The 19,717-nt window shown below is 46.6% G+C and overlaps 1 protein-coding gene across 1 annotated transcript in view; it reads right to left on the minus strand.

Annotated features, from left to right (window-relative positions):
- Positions 1-19,717, minus strand: part of ZFAT (zinc finger and AT-hook domain containing) — a 197,194-nt gene that overhangs the window by 54,595 nt on the left and 122,882 nt on the right. The window contains exon 11 of the mRNA XM_021688474.1: positions 18,863-18,951. Within this exon, the coding sequence (XP_021544149.1) occupies positions 18,863-18,951 (89 nt within the window). The remainder of the gene's footprint in view (positions 1-18,862; positions 18,952-19,717) is intronic.

The raw sequence follows: 19,717 nt of genomic DNA on the forward strand, positions 1-19,717 counted from the left end.
TCTACCTCATTAACGATACGAAAACGAAACAAAACCACATACAGAAGGCAGTACGTGCACACGGGGCTGGCGATTCTGAGTGCTCACACCCGCGGTGTGGACCCGCTGCTGCTGACGCAGCCTGGTGCGACGACTCTAGAATACAGCTGGACATCGCCGCACGCAGCTGAAGTGTGCGGGCCCCACGCCCCGCAAGTCCTCTCTAGGCAGGTTGACACCAGACACTCTCGAGGACAAACACACCCGGGTGCACGTGTAGACGGCGCAGGGGAGCAGAGCTCGGGAGAGCAGCACCACAGATGGAGGCCAAGCATCCACCTGCAGCGGAACAGTGGACAGCACCAGGCTGGGGCCACACAGCAGGGGGAACGCTCACACAGCGGAGCGCGACACCACAGAGAAGGGAGGGAGAGCTACAGGCAAGAACACTGAGCAGTCTCGCCAACATAATGTCCAGCAAAGAAGCCAAGTTCAAAACAAGCATGCAAAACAACATAAATTCCATGTACAGATCCTTATGTAGATACATCAAGTTCAAAGGTGCGCCATACTACATTACTTTGTTTACGGACGCGTACATGGGTGGTAAAAGCACTGAGAAAACAGAAAGGTAACTGTCAAGAGAAGGCAGGCTAGTGGTCGCCTCTGGGAGAGAGAAGGGGTGCGCTCAGGAAGGCCCCGTGGAGGGAGCTGACTGCAGGCAACCGTCCCCTTCTGGCACACATCATCCGTCATAGCACACGTTCATGCGTGTGCAATATTCTGGATGTACGTTCCATCTCACAGTAGGAAAAGTAAAAACGGAATGGATGGTTCAATGGGTAAATATGCGAAAAAAAAATAAACCCTCTTCACAAGCTTTTCGATGATTACAGAAAACGTACGTCTCGTGTCTAGAATGACACACAGCGCCCAACAAGCGGGAGCCGTGATTCACATTAATAACACTAAGGACGACACACGACGCTCCCACCCTGACAGGGAAGGCAGTTTTTGGGTTTATTGTCTCTCATCTGCATGAGAACGGTGACACTGGAACTGGGCCGCTGTCCTGACACATCCACCAGGACCTAAACGTCCCGCTAGAGGCCCGATGACAGGCCGGGAGGAAATACTGAGCGTAACCCCGGCACTGCCAGCCTTAAATCAAGAGACACAGGGTGGAAACAGTCTGGGGTTACGTAAGCAGGAGCCTCCCTGGGGCTTTGGGGGCAGGACACCGAGGAGATCTACGGCAGCACTTACAAAGAGGAGAAAACTCGACGGGAGATGGAGTTGCTGTCATTAATGACCGGAGTGGCCACTGAGCCCCCACACTGCGAGCCAGCACGTCACCGCCCCGAGCAGTGTGCAGCCGGGATCCCAGGACCCCAGTTACACCTGGGACGGATGAAGCAGTCCATCCCATCAGGGCTTCTTCCAACGGAGGTCTTCCCTGGATTTTACTTCTGGAAAGCAACAGTCACAACATGCTTCCCCACCACTGGCTGTGGAGAGCTCTGTGGCCCAGAGCCTTCCTCGCGACCTTGAGTGGCGGGGCTTTCTGGAGCCAGAGCACCCTGAGCACAGTTCCTCGTTTTACCGCCAGGAGTCGTGACAACGTGAAAAAAGCAACCTGCATGGAGATGCTCATCAGACTGCTATCACTGTGTGTCTCCACACAGAAACTCAGAGCAAACTGCCTCATTCAAAGGAAAGGTGAGAGCGGTCCTTTTTGCCTAACACTTGCATATGAGGCTGACAATATGGAGCAAGAGAAGCAGCCCAGGAGTGAGGAGGGGAACCAGAACCCACTGGGGATGAGGACTGGGATCCCTGGGTCTCCAGCACATGCCTCACAAGCACCTTGGGGGGACATATCACTTCTCTTCTTCCAGATGGGGATGCAGAGGCCCTGGGAGGTTAAGTGGTTTGCGGAAGGACGCAGACTCAGTCATGAGCGCGAGCGAAGGTCCGTCTGACCCCGAAATGCATGCGCCAGCCACTCTCCTGGGCGGAGGGCGCACTGCCCACAGGCCTGCTGCAGACAAGCCCCCGTGCAGGGCCGTCTCCCTGTCAATGAACTGGACGGACCATCTCTGCAACTCTTCCTCTTACATTTTCAGTTTTGCAAGTGGATTTGTTGCCAATCACAGGATCAACAAGATGGTGCTGTTTTCACAGTCATATTCCCAGCACATACAAGCTCTGGTGGCACAAACCACTCACCTTTTCTTCCCCTGGCCTCCCCAAAATTCCTGCCTCAGAGGCCGGGGCAGAGCCTCCCACATTGACAGCCCACCTGCTGCTGCCTCCAAAACTCCGAGTCAGACCGAGTTAACAACACCGCTACTGAAGAGCTCTCGTGCCTGCATTTCCATAGATTTCCAGAGAACACACCAGAAAAAGATTACCCACACTCCCTCCGACAGGAATCTCCACCGAGAGATTTCTTGAACATAATAATGAAGCAAGGCTGTTTGCGCCCAACATTCGAAAACAGTACACTTTGAGATATTAAATCTGCTCTTTGCTAAAAGGACAGCTCCTGACGGGCTGACAGAGCCTGCACATCACGCAGGGCCTGACTCACAGCAGGGCGTCTACAGCATCCTCTGCCCTGGGGACCATGCTTGGTTCCCCTGGGACTGAGCATCTCCCTTCTAAAGCGATGATATGTGTTTGGTCTCTCTTTAACCTCACTGCCCCTTGCTACTCTGAGAGAAGGAAAGCACTGTGGGCTCAAGGCCACCGAGTGAACTGAGGACAGAGCGAAGACCCACGCTGGGCCGGCCCAGTAATGGAAGAGCTGTTGAACCCCGTGTCTTTGTGGCTACAAGCCTTCAAAGGAGTTCGGAGTCCTGCCTTTACCTAGCTTCTTTTATGATGCATCTGTTCCACTGAAGCTCTACAGAATTTACTCATTTACTCATCGGGTCACTCAACGAATATTTATTAAGTGCTGCCTACATGCTGGGAAGAGAACACAAACTAAAACACAGTGCGTCACAGAGCTTACATTCTCGCATCACAAACAAGTCATACGTAACCTGCCAGATCAAGCATCAGGGAGAAAAGCAAAGCATGTGAACCAAGCCCGGGAGAAGGTGAGAGACTTGCCTCTGGGAGAAGAGCGGGGCGGGGGCGTGGTGCGCAGGAGGAGGTGTGAAGCCAGGTGCAGGGATGGCGTGCAGCGCCGTGTGTGCAGCGGAGAGCGGTGGGGCGTGTGCGGAGGACAGGGAGCCTCGGGCCAGGCGGGGCAGCCACACGAAGCCACCTGAAGGATGTGAGCTGTAACTCTGAGGGTGCTCAGAAGCCACAGGAGGGACAGCTATTCGCGGGGTTCACTGTACCATTTTTTCTACTTTTGGATTATCTGATAACCAGTTTTTACCAAGTTGTTTCACAAAACCTAAGTGCTGGGGGGCACACTGGGGAGAGAAGAAGGGGGAGCTCTGTGATCAAACACGTTTGAGGACTGCATGCTGTATCCCCTCCACACAACACCTACAGCATCCCAAGGAACTCATGTTACAAAGAGCACCCTCTGGAAAACTGCGCTTATGTCGCCCTCTGCCCTCCACCCTGCAATGGGAGTCGGTGTCCCCTCCCAGGCCAACCATGCGCTCCCCGAGCTCAGGCGCCATGGCCGACATCCTCCCTTCTCTGTCGGGTTGCCCGCTACAACCAACAGGAGTTCTGGGTACTACAGTCTCGCAAAACAAAACATGCAAAAACAAAACTCCGGCCGGCTGTTGCCTTCTACTCCCTACTCAGTGGTCAACGTGCTCATGAGAAACTTTCCACTCAGAGAAGTTTCATCACATGGAATCTCAGTTCTGCCAAGTCCCCTTACCCACATGGTCAGCCAGCAAAGCCAGTGGCCCTTCTGCAACATTCTGGATGAGGACATGGGCTGGTAGACTGAAGTGTTGCCCACAGCCTGCTCGGAGAGTCATTTCAGCAGGGCCATGTGCAGGCCCCTCCCCCTGCAGCAAGAGAAACCCTGGGCAGGCCCCGGGCCAAAGACTGCACCTGCACCCCGAGACTGGGAAGTGAGCCACTCAGAAGGAAAAACATGCGTACTCAAAAGAAAAGGGACCAGGACTGTAAAGACTACAAGACACATGGCGAGGCTTATAAGGGAAATTCCCGAAGAGCATCTGCCTCTGGAATACTCACTCCCTCACCTCCTTCTCCAGCCCAAGCTCAGTAGTGAACACAAACCGCGTGTGGGGACTGGTAAACTGCCCCCCAGAGTGACATCCACACAAGAGCCTAGACGCATAGATAGTCACAGGGGACAGGCCAGGGAGAAAAGAAACACTCAGGCAGAAGCAAAGAGACACACATCAGAAACGAAAGGGATGCATCCTAAGGAGCACCAGGGGCAAGCAGGCTTCCACAGATGTATGTTGCTGATGGTCAGCCTTTAAAGAGGTTTGTAGCAAAGATTTCAAAGCGATGCTATCAGTGTGAACGAGAATATCAACACCCCCCACCCCCACCCATCCCACCGGTGACACACAATCCAGGCCGACTGGGTGGTCTGCAATCTGAACCTTCAGGCGAGGCCACCCTGCACCTGTGCAGGAGAGGAGTCTCGTGATTTGTTTCCGGCCCCATCTCTTCAGGATTTATGAGCCTGAGCACACGAGGTTGGGACTTCGTTCCAGGTTCAGCCACGACAGGGACAAAACCAAGCCCGGGGTTAAGGAGCCAGAGAGAAGAAAGCCAGGTCTGCACATCAGTTGAGAAGCACAAAGCCGTCTCTGTTATAAAATAAGGCCAGAGATAAATTGAACAATTTAAAAGAATAAATGTTTTTAAACCGTGGGGTACAAGTTCAAGAACGGCGTGCGTGGAGGCAATTACCTCATCACAATAAATAACAGTAAATCCATCCACACTAATTGCTTTTCATGCCAGAGCTTGGAAGACTCTTCAGCGTTCTCCGATTATTGATTTGTTTGTAATCGCTTGTGCTGTCAAAAATGCAGTATTTCCAAAGAATATACCGCTCACTATTAGACGGGATTTTAATTTAACGTAGGACAATCCAATTTTCATTTTTTTTCCAGAAGTACTTAAAAAATCTAAAATACAAGGAAGCTGAAGACGAAATCACAGGTTTTTAGCCGACACTTCAGCTCCAACAATTTAATGAATGGCTGATCACCTCCCACCCCTCCATGGCCCTTCTTTCTCCTCAAACACATACACACACACACACACACACACACACGAAGCAAAGCACAAAACAAAACCAAAAAGTGTAATCTCAGATTCTTCACTTTCATGCAAAGTAAGAACTAAAAAGCAAAACAAACATCACCCACAGAAACCCTGCATTTCAACTCCTTACCCTCTCTGCTCCGTGGTTCAAAAATTTCCACTGAACTTGGGAAATGCTCCTCCTGCTAAGTTCATGCTCAGTCAGCTTAAGGATTTTGCTTGAGTTTTGATAGCTACACACGTTAACCGCAGATTTATATAACCAAAGCAGTGAGGGGAAAAAAGGACAAGGGGGCAAAAATGTCCCTCTGTTTGGGATGACAATGAGAAGGGCTAGAGTCCTGGATGGAGAGTAGCTTTGTCTACAAGAGACAAGGATCAAAATCCCAGCTCCACCACTTACTGATTGCATTATTCTTGAGTGTGTAACTTAGCTGGATGCAGGCCCCTGTTTCCACATCTGTGAAATGGGAATATTAATACCTACATTATAGAGGATTTTGAGGACAAAACAAAGTAACATACATCAAATACTTGCTGTAATGCCCAACACATGACTATTATAAAAAGGACCTGCCTTCTCTATTCTGGCACAAGATATTTAACTAAACATTCAGCCTCCTGCTGGAACTTTCTAAGGGAAAGATGAAACCATCTCCCGGGTAACAGGAGAAGTTATAGTAGAAATAAAGCCACGATGCCCCACGCCGTGCCAGATGACTCAGCATTCTGACGGACACTGAGAACTTCAGACTGAGGATGGATCTGGACTGTTTATAAGTGTGTGGTTCTAGACATTCTGCCTGCTTGAGATCATTTCCCTACTTATACTCCCTTGCTCACAAAGTTTAGCCTGGAAACCGGGAGTCAATACTTACACAGCCACATCCTGGCTGACCTCATCCAAACACCACCTTTGGCCAAGTTAGCACCTAAGCCCCTTATGGACTCTGTGAGCCTAGCTGCCTGGTGTCTTCTACACATATCACTTGTTTCTGCTTCACATGGACACACTAGGAACATCTTTGGGACCCATCGCATTATCGGGAATCAACGAGGGAGTACACTAACTCCCTCTGATTTTTGGCTATCAGTCACCCAGAGAACTTTCCTGTTGCTATAGGTTTTCAAACCTATTAGGTTTTACATGATAGGATAATACTATATTAACCCAATTAAAACATGGTTTTTACAAAATGATGGAATTGGAATAATTAGCTGTTCCTCTGGGTTCTCACAGCATTTAGTACACAACTTTCTTGTAGCAGTTCATATACTTGCTGTTGCTTTTTATGCACATAGGGCTCTTCCCAGACTCGTGAGCCTGACAGACAGATGCTTGGCTTTATCCTGACATCCCCTGCCCCTGGCAGAGTGCCTGGCACACAGTGGGTATACAGAAAAGGGGTATTAAAGGAATAAGTAAACACTTCAGGTTTTGCATCAAAAATTCAGATGCAGTTTAGTACTCCTTATACCTACCCTTCTCTTTAAAATTCTGTATGTAAAATTGTGGTAGGATACACTCCAGATGAAATACCTAGGAAAAGCTCATGAATGATAATGAAATCAACAACTGAAATCTTCCTTACTTCTCACTAGTTTTATGAAAATACTTTAGTTATGCAAATTTTAATTTGACAATAAACAAGACATTCCTCAGGCTTCCTAATACAAATTTTTTAGGATTCAACTGGTTTAGATACATATCAAATATAAATTAAATTTAATAGTGTCTTTTCAAGATGATGATCTGGCTGGTTCCTTCTTAAAAGAACATCCTTGTACACACCTAAAGTTCAATAGCCACAAGAGAGAAGACCAGCCCTCACCTTCAGAAAGCCAGGGCAGGGGAATGATCATGACCATCTGTCAAACAACCAAGGCCTTGTTTCGGGAATGAAGACGTCTAAAGTAAGAAGGAGGGTCAGCAGTAAGTTGCACTGAATAGTTTCCAAAATGCACAGATTTTGAAAACTGCTGATTTCAGACTGACTTTTTCTTTTTTTCTTTTCTTTTAGACTTGGCAAATTCACACACCAAATTTCTGACTTGCTTTAAAGAAGTCAGGAATCTCGTGGTGTACTTGGAGCCTCACACAGCAAAGACCCAAAGCGCAGGCTCCCTCCAGCACTGGGGCCAGTGACATGTCTCAGAGTAATGCACACCTGAGTGAGAAGTAGTGCTGAGGGGAGAAGGACACGGGGAAGCGCGGGGCTGGCCCCCATGTTCAGGGGAGCCAGACTCTGTGATAGCGTGCATGTGTCCAGCAGCGCTGGGCAGCACCGTTCAGGAGAGACGTGCCCTCTGTCAGAAGAAGGCGAATGCATGAGTAACCCCACCCAGGAAATGCACCTGGTAAAAGGTTCTGTGTTAAGTGATATCCTTCTGTGGTCAAGCAGGGTGTACAGGAATGTATCAAATCAGTGGAATTGGGTGACTATGACTCTGGGGGCAAACAGAACAGGTCACAGGCACCGAGAATCTTGAACAAAGGCATGATAGAGAGGACAATACCGTGCAGATATAATCCTGAGATGAAGAGAGAGGAAGAAACCGGAAGGAGTCTGGGTGAACCGAACATTTGAGAACAGTATGTCAAGCCCTCCAGGAAGCACTTATTTATTGCTCCCAACCTGTAAGTGACAAGAGATACTGCTTGATCACCACGTTACAGAGGTTGGGTGTCCTGCCCAAGGCCACACTAGCAGTAAGTGGCAAGACTGGATTCGAACACAGTCTGACCACAAAGCCATGGTGCATAAAGTCAACATAGGAAGAGCTCATGCCGCAAGATAAGGGGCTTACACCAGAGCTGCATGCTGTTATTTCTTCCCGGCCTGACTCGTGAGTAATGCTGCGTGGAGAACACCCTCACCCGAGAGCTGGGGGAGCTCACAGTGACTTTGACTCCACTTAGATTACTCATGACAGCAGCTGTCTGCCACCTCACGCCCCCTCCTTGCTCCTTACTTCCAGCCAAACTTCTGCCTGTCCAGAGCAGGTGGGCAAGGGAGTCAAGAAAACATTTATGGGCACCCACTTTGTGTAGGCATCGTGTTAGGCATTGTCAGAATCACATGGTGGGGCGTTTCCGCTTCGAGTGAGGGTGTAGAAAGTCACAAGGGACTGCTGCCCCACACAAACAACATGGCACATCTTTTTTAAAATCCACCAGGCTGCTAAGGACACAAAGAAACCGAAGTGAACCAAATTCTAGAAACGAGCAAACACTGCCCAGGAGAAAAGAGACCCGTGGCTGCTCTCATCCCTGGCACTATGAGATGGGGAACTTCATCAGGTACAAGGGAGCAGGGCAGGGGGCTGGGGGCTGGGGCAGGAGAGGAGAGAAGATCCGCTCTAGCCCTCGGGGCCCTGCGTCTTCACTGCACACAAGGTGGCAAGGACTCCTGGCCCAGAGCGAGCGAGGCAGAAGAAGAAATCCTCTGCCACAGAAACCTTCACCTCTCCTGAGGCTGGGCTGGGCAGAGAGGGGAGAGTGCTTTCCCAAGAAGCAGAAAGCTGGAGAGAAACAGGATCGTGCCAACAACTCGAAAAGCAGGCAGCCAGCCTGCAAAGCTGATAGAGAGCCCACATGGTTTAGAAAGGCAGAAGCCATGCTGTGAAGCAGAAAGGGAATTCTGGAGTCTCACTGTGCTCAGATGCCCAGCCCTGCTGAAAGGAAAGTCCTGATCCTATTCTCAAAACATCTGAAGACAGTGGAGAACCAACTCTGGAACTGCAACAGAGCCCAGATCCAGATCGATTACAGATTAGATTCATTCATTCCTGTGCTGGGGGTAACCCAAGGCCACACCCAGGTTCAACGATTGGCTGGGAGGGCTCACAGGACTCAGGATACAGTCAAACTCACAGCTATAATTCCTTATAGCATAAGAATGCAAAGCAAAACTCACAAAGGGAAGAGGCATGTGGGGTGAAGTCCAGGGGAAACCAGGCACGAGTCTCCAAGACCCCTCTCCCAGCAAAGGCCCACAGGGCAGCTTAATTCCCCAGCAACAAGCTGTAACACATGTGAAATGGTACCAGCCTGAAAAGGTCACTGGAAGCTCAGTGCCAGGGTTTTACTGGAACTAATCACAAAGGCACTCTCTGCCTAGCACATACCAACACTCCAGACTCCCAGAAGGAAGCAGATATTGGGCACACACCACGTTGTCTGGACAGCTTAGGCACCATCAACTCCTCTTATCAATGAGGGTTGTGGGAAGTCCTCTGATGTCCAAGGTCCCAGATGGCAGCCAAGGGCCAAGCTTGCAAGTACACCCTTGACAGGACGCAGTCAGGCCTGCCTGTTAGCTATCTCTGGACAGTCCCCCACTGGCCTGATACAGAAAGAGGCACTTACTTTCCCATGGCCAATTATTAGTTAGCTCAGTCTCTACTGTTCTTTCATACATAATATCTAGCATTCAGTTAAAAATTATGAGACATGCAAAGAAACAAGAAAATGCAATCCCAAATCAAGAAAAAGTAAACAGAAACTGATGTACAGATAGCTCAGATATTGAAATTATTAGATAGAAACATTTAAATAGTGATGATAAATGTGTTAAAAGCTCTAATGAAAAACATGTGTAACCAGATAATAAATTTTAGCAGAATAAAAACTGTAAGAACCAAATGAAAATGCCAGAAAATAGGAAAAAAAAACACAAAAAACCAGAAATGAATAATTCACCTGAGTATCTAAATAGCAGCTTTGATGTTAGGAGAAGGATAAGTAATCTTGACAAAAGATCAGTAGAAGTCATATAAACTGAAACACAAAGAGAAAGAAGAATTAAAGAGAGAGAGAGAGAGAGATCATCTGAATGCTGTGAGATACGAAACAATTTAATATGATGTAGTATCATCTTGGAGGAAAAGGAGAAAACATATGGAAAAGAAGTAATATTCAAGAGATAATAGCTGAGAAGAGACTGGTCCACAACTGATGAAAGGCATCAATCCACAAGACCCAAAAGCTCAGCAAACCCCAAGCAAGGCAAACACGAGGAAGCTATACCTAAACTTAATGATGTTAATATGATGAAAACCAAAGAAAGAGAGAAAAAGCTTAAAACCAGACAGAGGAAAAAGGACCATTACACACAGGGAGAAATGATAAGGATTAGAAATAACAAAGGACAAAACATAATAGAACAATGTCCTTAGAGTGATGTCTTCCCAGAAATCCACAGTCATCAAAAGTAAAGTAAATTTACTCAAAGTAAAGAATTTCCAAACAGACAAAAGCTGAGTTAATTTAACCCCAGCAAACCAGCATATAACAATGCTAGGAGGAAAATTTATCAGATGGAAGCCCAGGCCTACAAGGAAAAAATAAAGAACACCAGAAAGATTAAATACACAGGGGAATATAAAAAACATTTTAAAAATATCATATATGTATATACATATATATATACGTAAATATTAAAAATGTCTTTTTTGCATATAAAATATATGTAAATATATTTTATAATTTAAAAAATTATATTTTGGTATGTACTTAAATATTGACTGCATAAAGCAAAAAATAATAGAACTGTGTTGAGTTTATAACAAATGGAAGCAATAAATATGACTATAAGAGCACAAAGGGTATAAGAGAAATAATATGAATTACAGCATTTCATGGTTCTTAACACTGTTCATGAAATAGTATATCTGGAGCTAGCTAGAATGTGTTACAATACAGATGCATAATACAACGTGTACACCAATCGCTAAAAAGAAAATAAATTGAAAATAAATCAAGATGGTACTTTTCAAATGAGACATATCAAAATTACATTAAATGTAAATGGACTAAAAGCACTCCAATTAAAAGGCAGAATTGTCAGTTGGGCCGTGTGCTCGCACGCGCATGCACACACACACGCACAAAGCACAAACAAGATCCAGCTATATGCTATTTATAGGAACACACTTTATTTTATTTTTTTTAAAGATTTATTTATTTGACAGAGAGAGACACAGCAAGAAAGGGAACACAAACAGAGGGAGTGGGAGAGGGAGGAGCAGGCTTCCCGCTGAGCAGGGAGTCCAATGTGGGGCTCGATCCCAGGACCCTGAGACCATGACCTGAGCCAAAGGCAGACGCTTAATGACTGAGCCACCCAGGTGCCCTTGGAACACACTTTAAATATAAAGACTCAGATAGAACGTTTCCTTCAGAGTTCAAAACCCAGTGTGGTGGCTGGCAGATTATGGTCCATGGACCCCCTGCATCAGAACCACAGGAGAATGTAACCACAGGAGAATGGAGTCAAGGATTCCTGATGGTCTTTAGGCTCAAAGAAATCACAAAAGCATCTCCTGGGTTTGGGAACACATTATCTGCACATTTGTTAAGATCTCAAGGTGGCTCTGAAGTTCAGTAAGAACTGATCTGGTGGGAAGAGTGGCCAGAGGCCAGAACTGCTCCCATTAACAAAAGAGCAAGCCTGAGATCCTCCCAGCACCTCCCCCCTGTGGTGGCCAGCACAGGGCTGATAGTCCAAGTCTGCCCCAAGCTATGAGACCTTATTCCTTCTGGTCTCCTCCTTCAAATCAACCACTCCTTCTGAAAGTAGCTTTTGAAATAATGACATCATTGTTCCCATATTCCAAATAAGGAGGCAGTGGCCCAAAAAGGCAAAGGATCAAAATCCCCAGATGTCACCTAGTTAGTAAGTAATGGCACCAAGATTTTGATCCTTATCTGCCCAACTCCAAAACCATAAATAACAACAACAAAAGCAAAATAACACCAACATCTAAAGACATATGTAGAAGAAATCCAGAGAGGGAGAAAAACTATATGAGATTACTGACTCTGGGAAACAAACCAAGGGTTGTGGAAAGGGAGGTGGGTGGGGGGGGATGGGGTAATTGGGTGATGAGCATTAAGGAGGGAATATGATGTGATGAACACTGAGTGTTATATGCAACTAATGAACCGTTTAACATTATATCAAAAACTAATGATGTACTATATATTGGCTAACAACTTAAAAAAAGAAATAAAGACATATGTAAAGAAAACATAATACCTAGAAAATATTTACAATGAGTGACTTGCAAACATAAATTGAGGCTCACTAAAAAGAAAATAAACCATGATCGGGCTGGTCTTTTTTTGTTTTTAGAGACTGGAGTCATTTTTAAAGATTGGGAAGGGAGAAAGAGTCAACATTTTTTGATCATCTACCATGTACCATACCCACTACTCATACAAACGGTATCACGTTGAATATGTCCAACACCAGAGAAAGATATTACGATCAGCATTTTAAAGACAATAAAAATGTACAGATTAGTTAAATTAAACAGACTACAAGTAGCACAGCCAGGATCTGAACCTGAGTCTATCTGGTTCTAAATTCTGTGTTTTTCTGCAAGACCTCAATGCTCTCAGAGATTGTCAAGTGCAAAACAGAATCCCAGTGAACTTCAAAGAGCAATTTGTCACTGCTTTCTTGGGACAATGTCAGAGATGATGAACAAGTTTACATTCTGCTTTGACATTGGGTAGTTTCTAAAATATTTTTATTTATAGTTTTGCTTTTTACTTAAATTTACTGAACAGGTAAAAACATTTAGTTCACCCAGTTCAAAACTTAACTGGGAAAGGTCTCGCTCCAAGCCCCGGCCTCCTATCTACCCAGTCCCAACCCTCACTGCCCAACCATATGGTTTATTTATTTTGTGCATATGCTTCAAAAGGCTTTAAAGCAGACATAAATAAATATATATATCTCTGCCCTTTCTTACCTCAAAGGCAGTGTACTTTATTGTTCTAAATCTTGCTTTTTCCACTTCATTATATATATCAAATACCTTTCCAAAGAAGTAAGTAAGTACTCTTTTTTTGTAGCTGTACAGTTCTGGTGTTTGGATGCCCCCTGGTTTATTTAAGTCTTACTCTATCCACAAACATTTCCGTTGTTTCCAATGAATAACATTGCACAGTCCTTATTTCAGACATCAGCAAGTGCACCCATAAGATCACATCTTACAAGAGGCAGGCTGAGGCAAAAAGCATGTGCACCTGCAGGTGGGATAGGTTCTCCAACCTGCACTCCAAATGGCAAAGTATAAACAGCTCTCACACAGCCTCACCAACAGACTGTGCTATCAAACTTGTGAATGTTTACTAATCGATAAGCAAAAAATGGTATTTCAATGTACTTTCCCTTTATTTTTTTTTTAATTATCAGTGAGATGAGGCACCTTATCAGATACCCAAGAGCTATTCCCTTCTCTGTGACCTGTTCTCTTTACCTACTTTTCAATTGGGATACCAGGAGCAGTTTTTTTTTTTTTTTTTAACTTTTTTTTTATCGTTATGTTAATCACCATACATTACACCATTAGTTTTTGATGTAGTGTTCCATGATTCATTGTTTGTGCATAACACCCAGTGCTCCATGCAGAACATGCCCTCTTTCATACCCATCACCAGGCTAACCCATCCTCCCACCCCCCTCCCCTCTAGAACCCTCAGTTTGTTTTTCAGAGTCCATCATCTCTCATGGTTCGTCTCCCCTCCGATTTCCCCCCCTTCATTCTTCCCCTCCTACTGGGAGCAGTTTATTTTTAATATGAGATAATCATTCATAAAGATAAGGCAAATGTTAAAAAACCAGTAGCATTAAAAATTCCAGCTGCTCAATCAGTATTTTCCTTCTTGATTTTGAAAAATACTACCTTAAAGTACCATTCTCTGTCTTTGGTATCTAACAAATACACTGTGAGAAATCTAGACTAGTTTCCTAGAAGGAATGGGTGAATCAATCAGGATAGCAGACAAGCTAGGGAGGGAAGTCCAGTGACCCCAAATCAGCTAAAACAGTGGATCTGTGGAACCATTTCCCTCCTCCCCTCCACCTTCTCCATCTCTCTTATCAGTACCTCCCACCCCAGTATCAATGACTCTCATGACAGGAAAGAAAACAGCACAACTCTGTTTTTTAGAAATCAGTAATTACAATCCAGTTTCACAAGCTGTATGAACCCAAGTGAAATGAGCATGTAACCCTCACACTTAGTATGAATGATACATACAGGGCTAGCAAAAACAAGCATCCTCTTTATATAAGTATCCCTTTATATGAAAAGATAAGACTTTATTTAAAAATAAAGTTATTCAAAACAATGAAGAGATAAGCTGCAGAGTGGGAGAAAATATTTGCAATTAGGGACCATTATCCAAAATACATAAAGAACTCTTAACTCTTAAAACTCAACAATAAGTTGAGAAAATGAATAACCCAAGTAAAAAAAGAAAAAGAAAAAAAGAGCAAAAAGCCTGAACAGACACATCACTAAAGAAGATATACAGATGATGAACAGGCACATGAAAGACGCTCCACAGCTTATGTCATCAGGGAAATACAAATTAAAGCAAGGATGAGTATCACACCTCACCCCTATTAGAGTGACCCAAATCCAGAACACTGAAAACATCAAATGCTGGTGAGGATGTGGAGCAACAGGAACTCTGATGCACTGCTAGTGGGGATGCAGAATGGTACAGCCACTGTGGAAGACAGTGAGTGTGGCAGTTTCTTGCCGAGCTAAACATACTCCTACCATACAATCCGGCAATCACACTCCTTAGTATTTACCTGAAGGAGCTGGGAACTTAGGTCGGGACAAAAATCTGCACCCAGTGTTTAAGCAGCTTTATTCATAATTGCCAAAACTTTAGAAGCAACCAAGATGTCCTTCAGTAGGTGAATGGATAAACAAACTGTGGCATATCCAGGTGATGAAATATTATTCAGCACTAAAAGAAATGCACCATCAAGTCATGAAAAGACATGGAGGAACCTTAAATGTGTATTACTAAGTGAAAGAAGCCAATCTGAAAAGGCTACATGCTGTATGATTCCAACTCTAGGACATTCTGGAAAAGGCGAAGCTATGGAGACAGTAGGCGGATTAGTGGCTGCCAGGGGAGACGGGGGGCAGAGAGGGGTGAATGGGTGGAGCACAGAGGGCTTTCAAGGCAGTGAGACGGCTCTGCATGATGACCGTAACAGTGGATACGTGTCACAATAACATCTGTCAAAACCCACAGAAGGCAGAAAGCCAACATGGAGCCCTACTGTACTATGGCCTTGGGTGAGCAGGACGTATCGGTATAGGCTGGACTGTGACAAATGTACCGCTCTGGTGGGGATGCTGACAATGGGGAGGGTGTGAGTAGGAGGCAGGGCCAGACAGTATGGAAGTGCCTGTACTTTCTTCTCAATTTCGCTGTGAACCGAAAACTACCTTCAAAATACTTTATTAATTTCAAAAAAAAAAAGAGGTAAGACGTAAAATCCAACGAAGGCCCGTGGTTTAGTTAACAGGATACCAAAGTCAATTTTCCAGTTTTGATAACACACTATGGTTAAAGAAGACACTGTCATTGAGGGAAGATGGGGAATCGGTACCTGGGAAATCCGCCGGACTCTAGATCAGTTTAGAATTATTTTAAAATAAAAATGTTTTCAATGAAATAAAGCCACCATTTATTAACGTGGTAGGGAGACTACCACAGAGTCACCCAGGCCCCCTAATCGAGAACAATCCTCTCAACAGAGTTGTGGGGTCAAAGGGGCCCGACAGAGAGAGAGAAAACCGTGTGAGGGGACTCCCGCCTGCGATCACATTGCCTCACTGAGCAGCGTTCGGGTGTATTTATTCACGAGGAAGCAAAGAGCTGAACAGCCCGAGGGAGGGAACAACCCCATTTGGTTTGGAGGCCCCTGGCTCCGTGGCAGCTCCTCTGTGCAAGCATCTTCTCTGGCACTTGCTGAAGACTGACAGTGTCAGTCCCACCCGAGGTAATGCATTTTAATTACGGCTGCAAGAGGTGCTTAGAGCACCTTCACTGCTTGTGAATTCTCTGGGGTTTGATGGGCTTCACCCCATGTTTTATAGTCCTTTCGATCTTAGGATGACTTGGAAATGCTTTTGGCATGAAGATGTTCCCAGAAAAAACTGGGAATGACCATAACTGTCCAATTATGAGGGGAATGGGTAATTAAACTAGGATACTCATCCCAAAGCAGCCATTAAAAGCAGTTTTACAGTAAGTATATTTTCATGAAATGGAAAAATGCCTGTGGAACGATCATTTAAAAAAAAAAAAAAAAAGGCTATATTTATAATGCTCAAATCAGGCAGGCTCTCCAGCCCTGCCTTTGACTGGGAGGTTATTCTAACTCAACAGCGAAGTATTCTTGGCAAACCATCTGGCCACTCATTTAAAGCTACATTCTCTAATAGAGCTTTATCAGTGGTAAAACTGATGTTTGAATCTCCACCCAAAAATGTTCATTTACAGTAGGACCTCAATTAGGTTTTAAAAAAATATATCATATCCAAAAATTCTGCAAAGAAAGGGAAGGAAAAGCACTTTCCAAATCTTATACAGTGAACATATATTTTTATTTTTAAAATAAATAAATAAAAACATGTAATTTTAAAAGGCAATACAAGAGTTTGCCCTTATTACAGTCCTGGGATCTAGCCCCGCATCGGGCTCCCTGCTCGGCGGGAAGCCTGCTTCTCCCTCTCCCTGCTGCTTGTGTTCCCTCTCTTGTTGTGTCTCTCTCTGTCAAATAAAAAAATAAAATCTTAAAAAAAAAAAAAAAAGAAGAAAAGTGACAGAGAGGAAAGAGAACCGTCCACTGTCAAAACTTTGTTTCGCTTTGTCGGTCCCAGTCACTTGAGAAACATTACTTACACTAACTCGTGCTACAAGAGCACCTGACCTGGAGGAGGTGAGAGGCCGGAGTCGGACTGAGTGGTTCCCAGCCCAGCCGCGGTACCACTCCGTAGGGAGGGTGCCCATGGGAAGGCAGACGTGACCCCAGGGCCAGCTCTGTCCCATAGCTCCCAAGGCCTCAGCAGCGAAAGGCAGCTATGTGACAGCAGGGTGACACTTGAGCTCAAACCATCCCCAAATCCACTTCCTGTACACACAAGCCAAAGATTCCACAAATCTGAGAGAGAGAACAGTGAGGACTGGGGGGCAGAGAGACTGTTGGGCTGTATCTGGCTGCGGAAGAAGACGTTTCCCGCTGAAAACCCAGGAACGAATGGGAAGTCTAGCTCCAGTTTGGGGACGGGGAGGACAGTAAAGAACCTGCCAGTCCTCCTTTCTCATCTATGAAGTGAGAGCTGCCTCAGCTCGCTGTTCCCTAGCACCCCACCTGCGCTAGTCTACGGAAGTCTAGGCTCCCCCAAAGAAACACACCTGTGGTGGTGCAACTCGAGATAAAGCTCTTCATTTTAAATCACGTACAAAATCTGCAGGACACTCAAGAAGCTCCCCACGGACACACCGCCACTCCCACGAGGTGACACCCACCTGAGAAACACAGGTCCGCCACAGGGACATTAAAGCCGAGACACAAGCAACAGGTGCAGTCCCCTCAGTTTTCCCCGTGAGCCCCTCTCTGCCCACAAGGAGTAAGGAGGAGTAAGGAGAAGACATGCGGAGAGAAGCCCAGGCCTAGGACTCGGAGACAAAGTCAGTTCTGGGCCCTTCCCTCCCTGGATGTTTACAGCACATAAACCCCTAACCCTCTGAGCCACTTGGTTTCTTAACCAGCAGAGGTGAGATCCTGAGAAGTCATCTCTCACTGGGCTGGCTGTTCTGAGCCTCAGAAAAGCTTGCCGATGGGGGAGTCCTCGTCCCCTCCGAAGTGGTGGCAACACAGCTTGGTTAGTGTTTCAACGGTGACTGAAATCTGTAGATGTGGGCATGGCAGACAAGCCTAATGGGGGACCGGGTACCTTCTCTGAGGTTCGAGTTCTTCATCAGTGAGAGAGGGATGATGGGCTCTACCGTGGGAGAGGGGAGAGCTGACGGGAGTGAAGCTCCGAGCACAGTGCAGGCATACAGCAGGTGCTCAATAAATGCAACCTGCAAGTGTGGCGGCCCATGGCCCCTCCCACCTTCTCCATTCTCCGGGACTCAGCGGTGGACACGACTTCAACAAACATTAGAGCACCGTGCTTTCCGTTTCCATGCGTAGATGCAGTGGCAGAATCAACTTTAAGGCTTGAGTTCCCAGCGCCGGGCGGAAGTTCTTGTCAAACAAATGCACGAGACCACAAGCCTCACTGTCAGTAACTGCAGCAGAAGTGGCGGCCAAGTGCATATTTAGCAGCCACGTTCAGTAGATCTCAGTTACAGCTATGACGTGAATACGGACAGCCACCGCCTCCTGAGGCCCTACTATGTGCCGGGCACGGCAACGGGCACCCCATGGCCACCATCTCCAGTTCCCCGGCTGGGCATCGTCACGAGCCTGTTGTACCAGGGGACTGACCTGAGGCCGTCCAGGTCTGAAAGCACACCCCCTTGTTCCTAGAGCTCACAGCCTCTCCTCTATATCCCTCCAGGTTTTCAGAGTAAAAGCATGCCTTTTCTCTAGTTACGCATGGTCCCTGGACCTGGCTTCCAAAGGATAGAGAAATCCCACCCTTCTGGCAGGAGAGCGCACGCCACGAGGTGAGCTACACCTCGGACTCCACGCATCCTAGCCAAGGGGATCCGGAAGTGAAGGGAACACCCCAAAATAATGACACCTTCATTTTGACAAGCAACGCACTTCCAGCATGCACCTGCCCGCCACGCGCCGAGTCCTCTCACCTTGAAGGAGGCATGCTGCTCCATGTGCCGCAGCAGCTGAGGCTTCTGGGCCGCCGTGTAGTCACACACCGTGCACTTAAACTGCTTCCCTGGAAAGAAGGGAGGAGAAGGTGAGTGTCATCAGGCTAACAGCTCCCGCAGATGAATGCAGTGCCAGGCACAGAGACAGGTGCACAACGATCCCCTTGCCACGTGGGAGTCCAGAATCTCTGGGGGAACAGCCTGTCCACGCCCAGATACCTGTTGACCACAGGTGGCAACGGAAGGGGGCTCGCCATGGAAGGAGGAGGAGAACAGCCTGAGGAGGCCCCAGGAGCAACAACACTTGAGCGGGCTCCTAAAGAAAGTCAGGGTGTGGCCAGCTGACTGGACGAAGAGGACCACAGCGGGGGAGCCCAGGGGCGGGGAGCACGGAGTGGGGACCTCAGGTGCTCCGAAGACCAGAGCAGCTGGGGCTTCCTTCTGGGACCCAAAGCATGAGGTCTAGAGAGGGGCAGGCACTGGCCCTCGAGACGCTGCCAGAGCATGTCACCAAGAGCACCTTGTGGTCCCAAGAGCCAGGAGAAGGCAGAAGGCCACTCACCGAGGCAGCAGGATCTGTGCTGGGAACGCCTAACCCTGGCAGGAGTGTGAAAGCCAGATGCGAGGGGGGCTGCTAGAAAGGCACTGCACAGAAATGGAAAACACTGCTCTCTGAGAGGATGAATGCGTTAGCAACATGCAAACACTCGTTAACGGGATGAAAGGGCCCATCATTTATTTGTTAAAACAAATTAATGGATGTACAGGGGTGCTACATTTTTTACCCCCCGGTGAGCACAAGTGAAACCACGACATGCAGTAATACCATTGTGC

This window comes from Neomonachus schauinslandi, chromosome 4 (genome assembly GCF_002201575.2).
Source record: "Neomonachus schauinslandi chromosome 4, ASM220157v2, whole genome shotgun sequence".
NCBI lineage: Eukaryota > Metazoa > Chordata > Mammalia > Carnivora > Phocidae > Neomonachus > Neomonachus schauinslandi.